Source organism: Pteropus medius, unplaced genomic scaffold (genome assembly GCF_902729225.1).
Source record: "Pteropus medius unplaced genomic scaffold, Ma_sr-lr_union100, whole genome shotgun sequence".
Lineage (NCBI taxonomy): Eukaryota > Metazoa > Chordata > Mammalia > Chiroptera > Pteropodidae > Pteropus > Pteropus medius.
Window position 1 is genome coordinate 4,664,320 of NW_024352786.1, and position 16,217 is coordinate 4,680,536.

The window sequence follows — 16,217 nt, forward strand, 5'->3', positions numbered from 1 at the left end:
TCAGAGATCGATTTAGTATATATGGGATCTTTGTAAAGCCCCAAATATGCATTCTCAACAAGCATTATAGAACATCTTGAAGACCATTTTTCAGATATATTGTTTTATAGGAAATAGAGTAAAACATCGATTAACTAGAATTAACTTTTTGTTAATTAACTAAAAAATTTATTGATTATTAGGCATTATTTTTTGATATGCCATGCACTATAATAGGCATTGGGGATACAGTGGAGAACAAGAGATAAGCATATAAGTATATAGTTATAAATGAAATGCATGCTATGAAAGAAAAGTAGATAGAGTTAGTATGAGTAGTTAGATGAATAAAGAGCTGTGACTATGAAACTACATGTTTTGTTCAACTGAGAGTTTAATAGTATAACCTTATTTGTGGTAATTACTTTAACTGAATATACATAAAAACATAGTATTTCTAGGGCAATGAATTAAGCCCGGGGGGTGGGGGGAGCGTCTAAAGATAAGAATGGTTCTTTCCCTAATATACCCATAAACTATCAGGGAAGAAAATATGTTATTATTTTATTTGTTAAGAGGCTACAAAGCATCAGGCATTATGCTAAGTAATGGAAACACAAAAATGAATAAGATACAGTTCTTACTCTTCAGGAATTTAATAAAGAAAATTAAGGAAGATATAAAGAACCTAAGGCAGATTATCTATCTATTATCTATCTATGTATCTATCTATGTATCTAACTATGTATCTATCTATGTATGTATGTATCTATCATCTATCTATCTATCTATCTATCTATCTATCTATCTATCTATCTATTGGGTATTCCTAAAACTGTGAGAAATTAAATGCATAGAAAAATAAGAAGGAAAGAGATTGACAGAAGAAGTTGGTAAGGTAGGCAGGAGAAACATTATGCAGAGCCTTGTAGATCGTGTTAAGAATGTTGAATTTTATTGGAATGATAATGGGAGAAGTTTTGATAAAAATTTTGGCTAAAAAAGATTATGCTAATGGTGGGCCCAAATCTAATATGTCCTTATAAAAAGGAAATTTTGGACAGAGAGACAGACAGTTACAGAGGGATGACAACGTGAAGACACACTAGTAGATGTCCATGTGACAGGAATTATGCATTTACAAGCTAAGGGATACCAAGGATAGTTGGCTAACACCAGAATGTAGAAGAAGCAAAGAAAAATTCTTCCCTTAAGCTATCAAAGAGTGCATGGCTCTGCCAACACCTTGATTTTGGACTTTTAGCCTCCAGAAGTGTAAGACTATAAATTACTATTGTTTTAAGTAAAAGAAATAAAAAAGATTATGGTAGCTAAAGACTGAAGAATGGATTAGAGAGAAATAAGAATGGATGTAGAAAATTGTTTAGGAAAGCAGGTAAGAGATGAGGTGAACTTGACTTAAGTGATAGCATCGGAGATAGAGAGAAGTGGACAGATTTATGAATATGGCCTTTTGATTGACTGAATATGCAAGGAGAGGCAGGAGTCAAGGATAAATTGAGATACTAACCTTGAATAAGTGGGGGAATGATAATGGTGGTTACTGATATGGAGAATGTTTGAGGAGCAACAGCTTTAAAGGGGAAAAGGAAATAAATTGTTTTGGACATGTTGAACTAGAGGTTGCTTGTGAAACAGCCAAGTGGAGTATTGTGTAGGCATTGGATATATGGGTCTCCTAGAGATAATGAGAGAAGCTTGAGCTGGAGCTACTAACTGGAAGCCATGGCAACTGTATGATTCAAGTAGATAAGACTATCTAATATCTGTCTTGTGGGAGAACAAAAATGCTATTATTTAATGACATAGAAGGACAGGTAAAGACAGTGAAAGATATTGAGTGGAGGTAACAGAAACAAAAGAAGAAAACAAGGAGATTGGGATATACCAAATGCTCAGGAAAAATAATGTTTGAAAAAGACATAACAGGTAATTGTTCTGAAGGTTCCTAAGAGATAAGTGAGAGCATGACTGAAAAGAATAATGTCTGCCTTTTTTGGGGGGAATGGAGAAAACAGAATACAAAGTGAAGTGAGTAAAAGAATAAGATGCGTGTCCTAGAGGGTAAGATACATACATTGTGTGTGTGTGTGTGTGTGTGTGTGTGTGTGTGTACACATAATAGAATGATTCTTCAGTCATGCAAGTAAAAACCTACTGTAGAGTGGTGATATTCTCTGTGTTTAAATTTACATGTAATTGAGACAATAATGTGATATTCTTGCAATTACTTATTCCTTTTTTAAAGATGTGGGGATATTTATTACCAAGAATTTAAGAATTTTTCCAGGAAGTTTTAATGCAGCTCTCAGGTATAAATAGCTAACTGAATAATAACTGAATAATCTGGTAACCTCATGTTCGTGGAAAATGAATGAAAATATGACAGGCTATTATAAATAATAAACAAAAGATAAATTATATGTAAAGAAAACAATTAGCTATACTATTAAACACTAAAAAATGATATAGTATGGATTTCAAAAATAATAAGCCTTTTTCTATTAAATTTCATTTTTCTTAATATGATATTAATAGATATAGCTTTTCCATATAATTTTAACCCAGCCAGTCCTTGATGAAGTGTCTGATTCTGATGGACTACTCAATGTCAGCTGTTCACGTAACTTGAGAAACAAGTTCTCATTAACTCTCTCTAACTTAGAGGATTTCTCTCTTTGACTACTGGAAATAAAAACCTGACTTAGCTTAGAGGCAGATCAAAGATATTCTCCTCTGAGGATCAGCTCTGCATAGAAATGACTGTTCATAGCAAGATTCCCCTTTTAACATTAGCCATACTTCAGAAATCTTGTTGGTGTACTTACTGTCCTCTCAACCAAGCAAGGCATTTCTTGCCATAAATTCAGAACTTCCACTAACACCTTTCTTCTCAGCATAAGAGCTCATAATTAATTAAAATACAGAATAAAAGCAACCCAAGTTCATAGAGTTTAAGAATATGTTTCCCTGGCTTTGTCATTATTTTTTATTTTTGGATGTTTTTTTCTCCTCTCCTCTTTCAGTTACTTGCATAGCCTCATCTTATAAATATGAAGTCAAACATTTTCCCCCATGATATTTACTATGGAGTGGAATGTATTTTTGAAAACTGATCATTTAAATAAAATGCAAGAAAAATCAAATACAACTTGCACACACAATATGATGATAACACAAACAAGAAGAAAAGATCTTTGGTAGGCTTAGACTGTAGAACTCAAGAAAGGTACATTCAAAGTAAAAGATGATTAAATGCATGATTACAAAAACTATATTAATTTATTTAAATCATAACTTCAGATCTGAATATTTCAGAATGCCTTAATTTTACTGTGAATGATTACAACTACCCAGCTTGTTTCAACTATTTAAGTATTTAATATTCACAAAGTCACAAGCTGTGTGTTATCATAAAATCTTAGCCTCTGCATACCTAATACACCAGAACATTAACAGTGGAATTCCACAGCGCTGCAAGTTTCTTAATTAGCAGAGGAAATGTGACCTATTCTAGTGAATAGACTCTCTACCAAAGTACAATATGTGGAAAGAATAAGTAAAACAAAATTAGATGAATATGCAACATTATTTTTATTTTCCATAAATCTTTTATTGGGGTGGTATTGAGATTGCTCATAATGATAAAAAAGGAATTCTTAATCTCCTTTACTTTTCTAGATCCTATCTATCATTCAAATGCTACCTGAAATAAAACGACTTGATAAGGACAATCGATAAATACATAGTGTGTGTAAGGCATTATTAAAGTGATAAGAGGAATGCCTATTTTAGCTGTACCTCACAGGTTCTGATGTGTAGGCTTCTCATATTATTTTCTAGATATTTCAGAATTTTCATTTGGTACATTTTTCTTTTCTAAAGAGTTAAAAAGAAGGTACTTATTTTACTTTATTTTTTGATTTGTTTATTTTTTAATTTCTAGGTGGTAAGAAATTTTTAAAAATCTCTTATTATTTCCAATTTGACTAAATAATAATCTAAGAAATGTCTGCATTATTTCCACTTCTTAATTTTTTTTTGCAAAAGCTCCACAATCACTTGAAAAGGTTTATTTCTGAGTATAGACATATAATAATATCTTAAAAATAATAGCTGTCCAATAAGTATTATATGCACAGAGCAACAGTAATATCTTTTCATCAAATGTAGATGGTAGTAATTCAAAGACTTAACAAGAATTGAAGAACTGGATCAGTTCTGTAAAAACTGCTAAATGATTCTATGATGTTTTAAATCTCAAAGTAAGTATGAAAGACAACAGCGAAAGTATAATGTAGTAACTTTCATTGTCATAATACTATGTACTCTCAAAAATAATCTAAATCTGATAAAAACTATAAGTAACCAAGCAGAAAATAGTAAATTTAATGATAAAAATGGCTTCTGGAAAAGGCACAGCCACCCACATTCACAACAGTTCCGTTGGATTCAAAAGAACTAATGTCTCTGACACACTTTTTCTCTAAGTTGTTTATAATTTCTTGAAATTGAAAATTATTCATACGATCCTATTGTTATTAAAGCTAATGCTGAGATTGAATCAGCAGCAGTTAATTCATCAGTAATTCAATGGTGGTGATAAAGTATTGCCAGCCACCTCATTTGAATTCTAAGAATTTCTTACCTTTCCCCAAATTTTAAGGTCAAAACATTAAGTTATAATGCCCATTTCCCCTTCCAATAGTTCCACTCAGTGTTTAAAGATTTATCTGTATAAGCAGGCACAAATATACATTTATCTATTTAAATAAACACAATAGAGCCCTTGGTAAATAATCTAAGAATGAGGAAAGAAAAAAAAAAAAAACACAACAAAAACCTCAGCCTGGCTCAACCATGCTGTACTCTCACTTTCTCTCACTTTGGTATATATCTTCAAGTACGAATATACTGAAAAAAAAATGCCAAAGGACAACTAAAGAATGAAGTTTGCTCTCTTAAAATGTAGATTGAGAAAAGGATAGGAAGAAGAGGTTGCTAAAGGATCTTGACAATTATACAGATTATTCGTATGCCCTAGGGAGACTTTGGTGGTGAGAGACAGAGGTTTCGTACAAATTGAGAATCACCATGTTAGGTAGCTAGTCAGACATAAGCAAAAAGAGGGAACAAGGGAATAGGGGCCCAGCCTAGAGACTATTCAGAGAGCATCCGAATGTTAGTAGAATTCTGGGTATGCACATGCGCACTAGGCAGAGTTAAGTGTCAATCAAAAGTGTCAAGTGTCAATCAAAATGACCTCACTTGCCAATCACCTAGGAATGCCTTTGGAACCACCCATCAGGGCTAACATATAAGGCAGACATTCCCACTTCTGGGTCCTTTTTGCCCTTTGGGGCTCCCCTCTGTTTTTGCCCTTTAGGGTTCACTCTTTTTGGTGGCCTTTTGTGGCCTTTTTGCCCTTTTCTAGCCATTTTGGCCCCTTTGGGTTGGTTATAGCGCTGGAACCATGTGCCTCCTTGGAGTATACTTTGTCTTTCTCCATGGGCCTCCATGGCATTTTTTGTCTTTCTAAAATACATTTTTAATAAAACTATTAAATTTCAATGATCTGTGATTCTTCACTGTACTATTTGAGGAAAACAGAGGAAAAATGCTAACTACAGATCTGCGCCATCATTATCCCTCTTCTTCTCCCCTAGTGTTGGGGCGACACCAAACTCTGATCGGCCCCAATGGTGACAGCTTTGTGTCACCAAGGGAAAAACATACTCAGCATTAGATTAATGATTTTCCATATTGGGAGAAAGTTAATTTCAATAGTTTTCTCTGCTTGTAGAGGTACAAAGTATGTATAGCTGTTAGAACAATATCAGATGTTCTCTTGAGTATGTGATTTTTTTCCTTTCCTCTCCCTATCCCAATTCTCTTATGGTCTAAGCTAATTTTCAACATGATGACAAATGTCACTATCCATATAGTCTAAACTTAGTAGTTCATTTATTTATTATAACTAGGATTTCTTTGCCATATCTAACCAGTAACAGTTCATTAGTGAAGATGGTTGCTACCTGTACAGAGAACAAAGCAAAAGGTGAAAAACCAGAGTCAATCTAATTTATTGATTAATTAACTTGTTGGTTGTGGATGTTAGCCAGTTTATCCCTCAATCTCTCTATTATATTTAAGACTATAGAAATCTCACCTTACTGCTGGAAAATTTTGCTTACTGCAATGTTAAGACGTGGTACCTTTCGTCCTTAAGAATTTGATTGCCTTTTGTGATTATTTATTTCCTTCTATTGCTTTCTGATAAAAAAAAATCCTCTGCTTTCATGGAAGATTTGAGAGAGGTCAAACCTTATATTAGTAAAAGATATCAAGATTATAAATTTCAAAGTTATTTCCTAAATTCTCTATCATATGAATTAAGCGGTACATTGGATATGTAGTAAAATAAAAGAAATAAAAAGTTCTGCTGAGAAATGGAATCAGCTGCTGCTTGTCTCCTCTCGAATCAAGTATTCAACAATGCTGTCTTTCATTGTTAAAAAGAGTAAATTCTCTAAATGATGTGCATATTTTATTAGTAGGCCTGTATACAGAGAATATATAAAATATATTCTAAAACTAAATATAAATTACTTTTAGATTATATTTTAGATGAAGTTTATTTGCATAATCAATATTTTTCTCTCATTATTATATATAATATTCAACATTGATATTATAGATGTATAATCCTTTATATGTTTATGTTGTAATTTAAAATGTGAAAAAATATGCTATGCACAAAATACTTTTTTATGTTATTAGGCATTAATTTCATAGTTTAAAAAAAGACATTTAAAATACAATATTATGTACTAGTATTCTGCTATTTGGCTAACCATCTTCTTTGCTTTGTAGTTCTCTCCATATGTAACAAGTCAATCTGTAAACAGATATTATGATTACATAGAAAAAAAGTAAAACTTGTTACTTGAAGGAATATGTCAAAACAATCTTCCTAATTGTATAACTAAATAGACAAAAAGGTTCTCTGAAAGAGTTGCATGAAAACAATCACATATTAGAAAATAGCTATGTTAAAAGGACATAAATGGTTATATTATTATGAGCAATAATGATACCAAAATATAGTAGTTTAAAAATTCATTTTCTTTTAGAGTTTGTAAATGAAATCTGCAAATACATACCAGATCTGTTTTTAGAATATCTGGACACTCCGTAGAGAAATAAGGTGTCGAACTTCTGACTCCACTGTTATCAGAAGCTGGCTTTGGAGGCTGAGCATGCTGTCTGTAAGTAGCACTTTTAGGAGTCCAACAAAAGAGGTTGATTGATTCTCGCACACAACGTTCAATGTCAATTTCTAGATAGGAAATTAAAAAAATATATATAGAGAGATTTGAATTGCTATGTTTATGAAAAAAATCTTTTCTAAAAGCATATACTCAAATATAGCTAGGATGATAATTAGAAAAGATGTCAGTAAAAAAATAATGTCAATATTAATTAGCATTTTAATGAATGGGATAGTGGGGATAATTTGTATTATTATATACATACATATGCATACATTTATATATGTAAGCATATGCATATATTGTGTTTTATTTATTATTATCTACATATATACATACATATATAGTATATATGTTTGTATTATTTAAACATCATGGATATAATATCTATTTAAGAGTCTACTTCATTTACTCTGATAATATCTTCACTTTTTTGAAATAAAATGTTATTTCTTACATAATATTTAAAATAGAGTTAAACATGTTTTTAGACAGGGGTCTATTTATTTGAACAATGGCTAATCTAGTGAAATATATTTTTTAAAAAGCTCTATAACATTATGCACTTGATATTCTACAGAAAGAACACAGACATCAACTAGAAGAAAAATCAAAGTTTAAGACAGATTCCTCTACTCCGCTTAAGAAGAGAAATCCTCATTTCATTTTAGAAAATTTCCAATTAATATGGTTAAAATAAAAATTTGTAGCTAAAGAGAGAAAATGCTGTCTAAACAGTTTATCTTTTTAATACTGTTTAATCTCCAAAGGTAAATAATTTTGGACCACAGATTTTTGTAAACAAAGTGCTCAACACAGCTTGACACACATCTGTCACCCAGTAAAAGATTGAAGTCAAGTCAATGGTCCAGATCAGAGGTTGTAGTTCAGTCTTTAAATCACTGGCAATGGAAAAGTCACTTGCATCTGCTTCCATAACACCATACCGACACCATAAAATGTTTACAGTGAATATGAAAATTTACTGGAATCCACCCAATTCCACCCTGATTATCACTACTGGCAGATATCCCATTCTCCATTTACTTAACCCATGTCACCTCTTAGCTCAAAATCCTTCCAAAGCACTTTATCATTACCAAAATATTATGCAAAAGTACTCTGTAAACTGCACATTAAATATGCAATTATTCTTAAAAAGTAATCTCTCATGCTAGGGAATTACTGTTTTCTATCTTGCATTATAATTTTGATATAATGCATTGTGAATAAAGCATGTATCCTGGATTATGGTTTCTCAGTTTTAATTCCAAGATCCATGAAGTACTTGTGACTCTGGTAGAAATAATGTCTCTAAATTTTGGTTTCTTTATTCTCATCCATTACTATCCTATCTCTCAGAAATAGTGAACTATTTTCAAAATGATAAAACACATGTAATGTTTCATTTGGGTGAGAATAGGTGGAAAAGATATCTCTCCTGAAGCCCTCTATTCTCTTGTTTTAGTGGCTGTGAATTGCTTCCTAGATTACTGAACAGCTGTTGTCTTCTCTTTACAATCACCTCATTCCCTTTGGCTCTCCCCTATATTTAATTCCCAATTTTGGTAAGACATTATTTACTCTTTCTTGATTTACTCCATAATTTTGGTGGAATACATTTTCCAGAAGTTTCTAAGAAAGAGTTCACAGAAGGCAAAGTATTTTGGAATCTTCCATGTGTTTTAACATATTTATTCTGTCCTGGACTGATAGTTGGACTAGTCATAGCATTTTGGGTTGAATTTGAGTTATAAAAAGCATAACTCTTCTTCTGCCAAGTCTGATATAATTCTGATTTGAGATCATCTGTATGTGATTTCCCCCTTTCTGTATACTTTTAGGATCCCTGGTATTCTGAAATTTCATAATGATATACATAAGTGTATATCATTTCAATGTAGTAGGCATCTGATGGTACTTTTGCAATCCTTCAGTTACAGAAAAAGTTGATGTCTGTGACAATCTCTTTCTCAATGTTCTCTCTTCTTCTATTAGAAGAATCTTGATATACTACATTAATTTTCTAATAACTTTGCCATTTCCTATTACTTTTCATATGTATTTTTGTTCTATCCTCTGAGAGATTTCCTAAACTTTATCATCCAACTCTTTTATTGTAAAGCTCACTGAATTTGTACATCATTTTTTAATTTCCAGTAAATCTTTTTTCTATGTTACTTAAAAGAAAATCTGATTTTTCATAGTTGTAATATCTTCACATGTTTCTGAGGATTTTGTTTTAACTCAGTTCTGCTGGTCTGTGTCTTTTAGTAGAAGGCCTTCCTTATAGGTTTGGTGATCTATGACTCTACGTATTTAAAAAAACAGCACTAAAAATATAGGAAGTTTTGTATATGTGGGCGGGACTTGGTGACTGGTAGATTCACTATATGGTAACTCATTTTTCTGCATCTCTTTCCTCAAACATAAAAGAGGGTTGATGTTACTTAATTCCTGGGACCGTTATGAGGTATAAACAAGACTATGCCAGCACATAGTAGGAATCCAAAGTTTTACAAACTTACAGATATATAAAACATATGAAATATTTTAGCACTTCAATTGAATTTTTTTTTTTTTCAGCATAAACCTTAGATCCCAATTAGCCTGCTTTCTTGTTTTAAACACACTTAAATATAGGCTAATGTTCTCTTTTGCACTTGGTAAATTTCTCTTTAGAAAGAGATTGTCTTTTTTAAAAAATTATTTTTTACCTTTCAAAATCCAAGAACTTGTTATTTAGCAATAAAAAGAAATGAGTTACAAAGCTATGAGCAGATATGGAGGAAAAAGTCTGAAATGGCTATATATTCTATGACTCTCCCTATATGACATTCAGGAAAAGGCAATACTATAAAGACAGTAAAAAGATCACTGGTTGCCAGGGGTTTAGGGGATGAAGGACAGGAGGAATGAACAGATTAAATATGGAGGATTTTTAGGGGGCTGAAACTGTTCTGTATAATACTATAAGGGTGAATACATGGCATTACCCATTTGTCAAAGCCTACAGAACTGTTCAACACAAAGAGTGAGACAGTGTAAACTACAGACCTTAGTTAATAATAATGTATCGATATTGGTTCAATAAATAAATATAACAGGGAACGGGGAAATATGGGAGCTCTCTGTACTACCTGTTCAATTTTTCTGTAAACTTAAAACTGCCTTAAAATAATTCTATTAATTAAAAAAAAACAAGGAAAGGAGTGACATTAGGAAAAAATGACAGAGTAACTAGCTCTAAGGTACTTGTTTCAAAGAACTTTTTTTTTCTTTCTTAAAAAACTAATGAAAGAAGTTAAAAATCTATAATTATGTCATCCCTCTACTAACTGGGGTAACAAATTACGGCTTCTCATCCAAATGCAAAACAAACAGCATTGTCAAAAAATACTATCACTTAAAAAAAAATTGCCACTGGATTTTACTGGACATAACTTGAAAACTGGATTTGTAAGAATTAAAATCCTGTAATCGCATGACAGTAGGAGTCGTTGAAGATATTTTGAAATATCTTATTTTACACAAGACATTTAACATATTGCGCAATTTGACTAAAACATACCCATTCCCATCCAAAACATTAATCTGTAGTCTACAATAGTACGATTATTATACAGCCCTCTGAGATAATAAACTCATGGTTGTTCCAGGCAGTTGTGGAATAAGTAGCCAGGAGAACTGCTAAGGAAAGAAAGTAAATGATTTTGTATATCAAACCAAAACCATGAACTATGAATTGCTTAAGTAAGAGAAGATAAGTTGTAGAGATAATGTTTTATATTTCAAATGAATTAAATTTTTTAAAAGCCAACTTTTTATTTGCTGTTCACTGAGAAAGGACTCACACATGTGTAAAGAAAAGAAATGGCTGGTATTTTACTTGAGGGTTTTATCTAACATCAGAGTATTGTCATTTTTTTAGATAAAAATATGCTTTCTAGGAAGTCAGATCTGGACTGATGAAGCTACCAGATTGAATCATTTAAAACTGCTCATGTGGAACTGTTTGACCTACAAAAACTTACTTTTGTAAACAAATAGCATGTTCTCCTACATAGTAAAACATACTGGATTTGGACTCCAAATGCTAGTTACTAACTTATATAATAATGAGCATTCCATAAAATCACTACGTCTGTTATTTCAAGAGCAAAATGGAGATAAGAAAATCTACTTAACATAGTTGTGATATTTATACAAGATAAAAAATTTAAAAATCTTTGTAAACTCTAAAAGTGATTCAAAGTTGTTATAGAGATTTTCTACATTGGCCAAATTTTCTTTTTCACAATCCAGCTTCAAAATAAAGCTTACAATAGGAGAGTTAGCAAAGTACAAACTTAGGTTTTGGTCTAAATAATATTTCCCTGTGCCATTGTGTCCATAAAAACCACCTTAGTGTTTATGCAATTGAATTGAACTAATAGTGAGTTCTTACTATATTCAAAGAATGGTATTAAGTGCTGAGGGACCAGAAAGATAAGTGATTGTTGAGAGATGCTGAAGCTTGGTCCAGGCTAAGAGAGATTCCCACTGAGCACCTCGGGTATTCAGCTGAAGACCTCAACAAGCCGCATTCTTTGATTAAGTAAAAAATTAAGAGACTCACCTTAACAAATAATGAAACCAAATTCACACAAACAAAAGGACCCACCAGTTATTTAACTATCTAGCAAAACAAAACACAACACTCTTTAAAGGAAGATGATAAAATCCAGAATCCTTACAATGTATCTTTATCAATATCTACTATATAATAAACAATTATTATATTTTCTGCAAAGCAGAAAAATGTGACTTATAATGAAGAAAAATATGTCAATAGAAATAGACCCACAAGATGATTGAGAATTGGAAGTAGCAGACAAGGACTTTAAAGTAAATAGAGAAATGCAAACAATAAAAAAGCAAATAGAGAAATGCAAACAATAAAAAAAGAACCAAATTGAAATGTTAGAAAAGTATGTTTGTAGTAGAAATTTACTGAAAGTTCTTAAAAGCAAGATAAATCCAAAGAGATCTACACTGGAGCATAACACAGTCAACCTGCTAAAAACCAAAAATATAGAGGAGACAAATCTACAGGAGAGAATAAAGAGTACTAATTATGGAAAAATATGGTGGTAAATACAAAAGATTATCTTTTTGCTTCTCCTAATATGTTTTAAAGACAACTAGCCAAAATAACAGCATTATATTGTGGAATTTAATACAAATATAGATGTAAAATATATAGCAACAATGTTACAAGATATGGAAGGTAATGAATCACACTTTTGCAAAAGTTCTTACATTTTCTATAAAACTATACAATACTGACTCTGTAAAAGCTGTGATAAATTAAGAATGCAGATCATAGTTCCTAGAGCAATAACCAATATAATTCAAAAGGCAAAACTAAAAGTAAAAAAAAATATTAAGAAGAATGTTAAAAATATTTAATTAACCCAAAGAAGCCAGAAAAAGAAGAGAAACACAGAACAGATGGGAAAATTAGAAATAAACCCAACCATACGAATAATCATATTGAAGGTAAATGGACTAAACATTCTATTTAAAAGAGAGTAAATATCAGATTGGATAAACAAAATAAGAAATATCTATATGCTTAAATTATATGTCCAATTATATGTCTTGACAACTGTATGTCTGAAAGTAATACATTATATTTTATTTTTTAAAAAACATTTATTTTGTAAAATAATCCTATTTTGAAACCTAGAAACCTAATCTTTTAAATTTATCTATTCTAAAAACATGATTTTTAAAGGAAAACAATTTAAAAAATACATGCCTGAAATAAAAAATATTCTGTTGCCAGAGCTTTTTATCTTAAATAAAACATATGGCATTTTTTTCCTATTGGCTTTTCTATTTACATTTAATGTTAGTTTAAATTATTAGTGTTTTCAAGTGTTTCTAATATGATTATATCTTCGTTAATTAAGAATATATCTTTTATATTCATTTTTTAAATTCCAAGGTTGTTGCTTTTTTTTGATGTGTGGCATTATTATTATTAAGTATTTTAAGTATTATATATTTAATTTTAAAGTAACAATACAAATAAATATTTAAAATGTTTTATTTTTTGCTTTTTAAAAAATTTATTTTTCTGTTATACTTGATATGCAATATTATATTAGTTTTAGGTGTACAACATAGTGATTAGACATTCATATATCTTACAAAGTGATCACTCTAAGTATACTACTTTACTCATATGATACCATACATAATTATTACAATATTATTGACTATATTCTTTATGCTGTACTTCCCATTCCTGTGACAATTTTTATAACTGGCAATTTGTAATTCTTAATCTCTTTCTCCTTTTTCTACCACCCCCCTAATACTCCCCGTCTCATCTGGTGACCACCAATTTGTTCTCTGTATCTATGAGTTTCTGTTTTGTTTGTTTCACCAATTTTTATCACTACCATCAGTGCTATTATCTCAGGCCATCCACTCCAAGTATCTCTCTCACCTACTCTGTGGCCACCTTATTAGCATCTTACTTACATTAAGATGGTTATGCAGTTGCACACTTCTGTGTCATCCTTACTCTATTTTCTAAGTCTCCAGTGCTTTCTCCCCATCCTCCTACAGGGCTGGTCCTATGTCTTATCTTTATCTTTAAGGCCCAGTGCATAGTATTGTGTCTGTTATATAATTGAGTTTATTAAACATGTGTTGAATGAATAAACTTACTTATCCTAAGGTCTCATAGAAACTGGCCAAGTTTCTTGACAACTAGTTCATCTACTTTAGGTGCTTCACAGCTCAAAAACATTAACGCAAAGTTGGTGAGTCTTGTTGACAAATATTATTAGTTTTCCCCAAATAAATCTGTGCTTCTTTTGCCCTTTTGTCTTAATTGTGGTATTTTTCATAAGCTTGCATTTATTGGGGTTTAGCCTTACTGACACTATTATTAACCTATATTATATTTTTTGGATGATTTGTCCTTGTTACAATGCTCTTCTTCAGATTCCTAGTTCAATTCATGCTTTAAACATCATAAAGGTAACACACACACAAAAATTGCCCCATGCTTCCAGCAGGGAAAATGGAAAAGCAGCCATTTTAAAATATGCCTAGAGAATTCTGTTCTCCTTAACAAGGCCTTCCCTCAAGGGAAACTATTTTACCATAGCCTAAGTGACCTAGGGGAAGGGAAATACTCAACTCTAGCCCCTTATTGGCTGTTATGTTGGGAAATAAAAATACCCAACTCCAGCCCCCTCTAGCCTTCCTGACTCACCTAAGAGGAACAGGCACTGAGAAGCACTTGTGAAGGTCACAATGCAGGGGCACAGGTTTGATAAAAGATTGAGACCTAATCAAAGGCCTACAGAACACTTCTCCTTCCCCACACTTTAATCTTACATCAGTAGGGGTCCTGTATAATAGGGGAATACAAATGAAAGAACTGCATGTCTCAGACCTAATTTAAGAAGGTGTCTCCAGGAGTCTCCCCAAAGATAAGAGAGAAGAAAAGAAGGATACCAGAAGAAAATTTAGTCTCTGACTAACTTTCAAATTGTATTTGTCATTTTGTCACTCAAAATTTCTAATAGTGACTCAGTTCTCAATGTAGGTGCCCACAAACATATTAAGCACATATCTAAAACTTTACTATCTTTCCTACTAACATGCCCACTCACCCATGCTCTTACGTGCTCCCACTATTTATCCTAGTTAAGGTACAAAAATACATCTTCACACCCAACATTCCACTGGATTCCAAATCTTATTGATTTGGAATCAATAAGAGCAGTTCTGAGAGGGAAGATGAATTCTCTCACTGAAAAAATTAGAGACTAACCTACAAGTCAATCAGGTAACTCATTGGAACCAGGAGGTAATATCACATGTAATTAAGATAACACAAGTTTGAAGTGTCAGCTACAGTTAGAGGAAACCAATGGATCCCCTTTAAATAATTATGAATGCTCTGGGTCAGTACAAAATATGATAAACCAGTAATAAGATTAATTATTAATTATACACATACATACATATACACTTATTGCACACAGATTCCTTGTATGAAGTCAATTAATATTTTTTTAATGAACAGATTTTTTTTTAACAACACAATTTCGGTTATACAGTCTAAAGGGAGAAGGATGGTATAATATGCTACTGGCTCCTACTTTAATTCGCTCAGCCTTTCAAATCCATGATATGTGCGTGCTATTACTGGCACAATTTGCTAAGCATCTATCATCTCTACCGCTTAATGCCTCCAATGAAGTGAGAAATAAATAGGAAATGCAATAAACATTACTGATATATGGATATTTAAACAGTTTTCTATTTTTAACATAATGGTCTTCATTATTTAGCAGCTGAGTGGATAGATACAATGATGCAAAGCAGCTGGTGTTGATAACCACACACAGCACACTTCGTCAAAAAAAACCAGTGCAGCAGCTTGAAAGATTTAGCACCAGGTCAGTAGCAGCCATTGTTTTCTTTTTCTTTTACACTTAATGGTGAATCAGAAATAAAACAGGAGTCTGATTTATTTAGACAACTAGAACTGTCTAATCAAGTTCAATAAGCATTTTTAATGTGACTGACAAATGTTTGTATTGAAGGACTGAAATGGTTTGAAGTTTTCAAAGTAATTAAATTCAAAACCTTGCAATAAAAGAAAATTCTAGTTATTTGCTTTACATTACATAATATTTAATAACTAATCATTAAGATTACTGACATATTATTCCTCTTCTTTTTCTCTATTAGTTTGTTTTTATTTGTTTTAACTCAGCACACTCGCTGCTCAGTTAGAATGTACATGTGTTACTTTTCATTCTATTGAAAATCACCATTTAAGATAAGCAGCACACCGGATTACTTTCATTTTTTGAGTAAACATATAAGGCTAGGTAGAGGAGGAAGAAATGGTACCCATGAGTATTATAT

The 16,217-nt window shown here is 31.7% G+C and overlaps 1 protein-coding gene across 4 annotated transcripts in view; it reads right to left on the reverse strand.

Annotated features, from left to right (window-relative positions):
- TBCK (TBC1 domain containing kinase) overlaps positions 1–16,217 on the reverse strand; it is a 159,015-nt gene that overhangs the window by 49,862 nt on the left and 92,936 nt on the right. For all 4 annotated transcript variants that reach the window (XM_039848796.1, XM_039848797.1, XM_039848798.1 and 1 more), the window contains exon 23: positions 7,164–7,339. In XM_039848796.1, the coding sequence (XP_039704730.1) occupies positions 7,164–7,339 (176 nt within the window). The remainder of the gene's footprint in view (positions 1–7,163; positions 7,340–16,217) is intronic.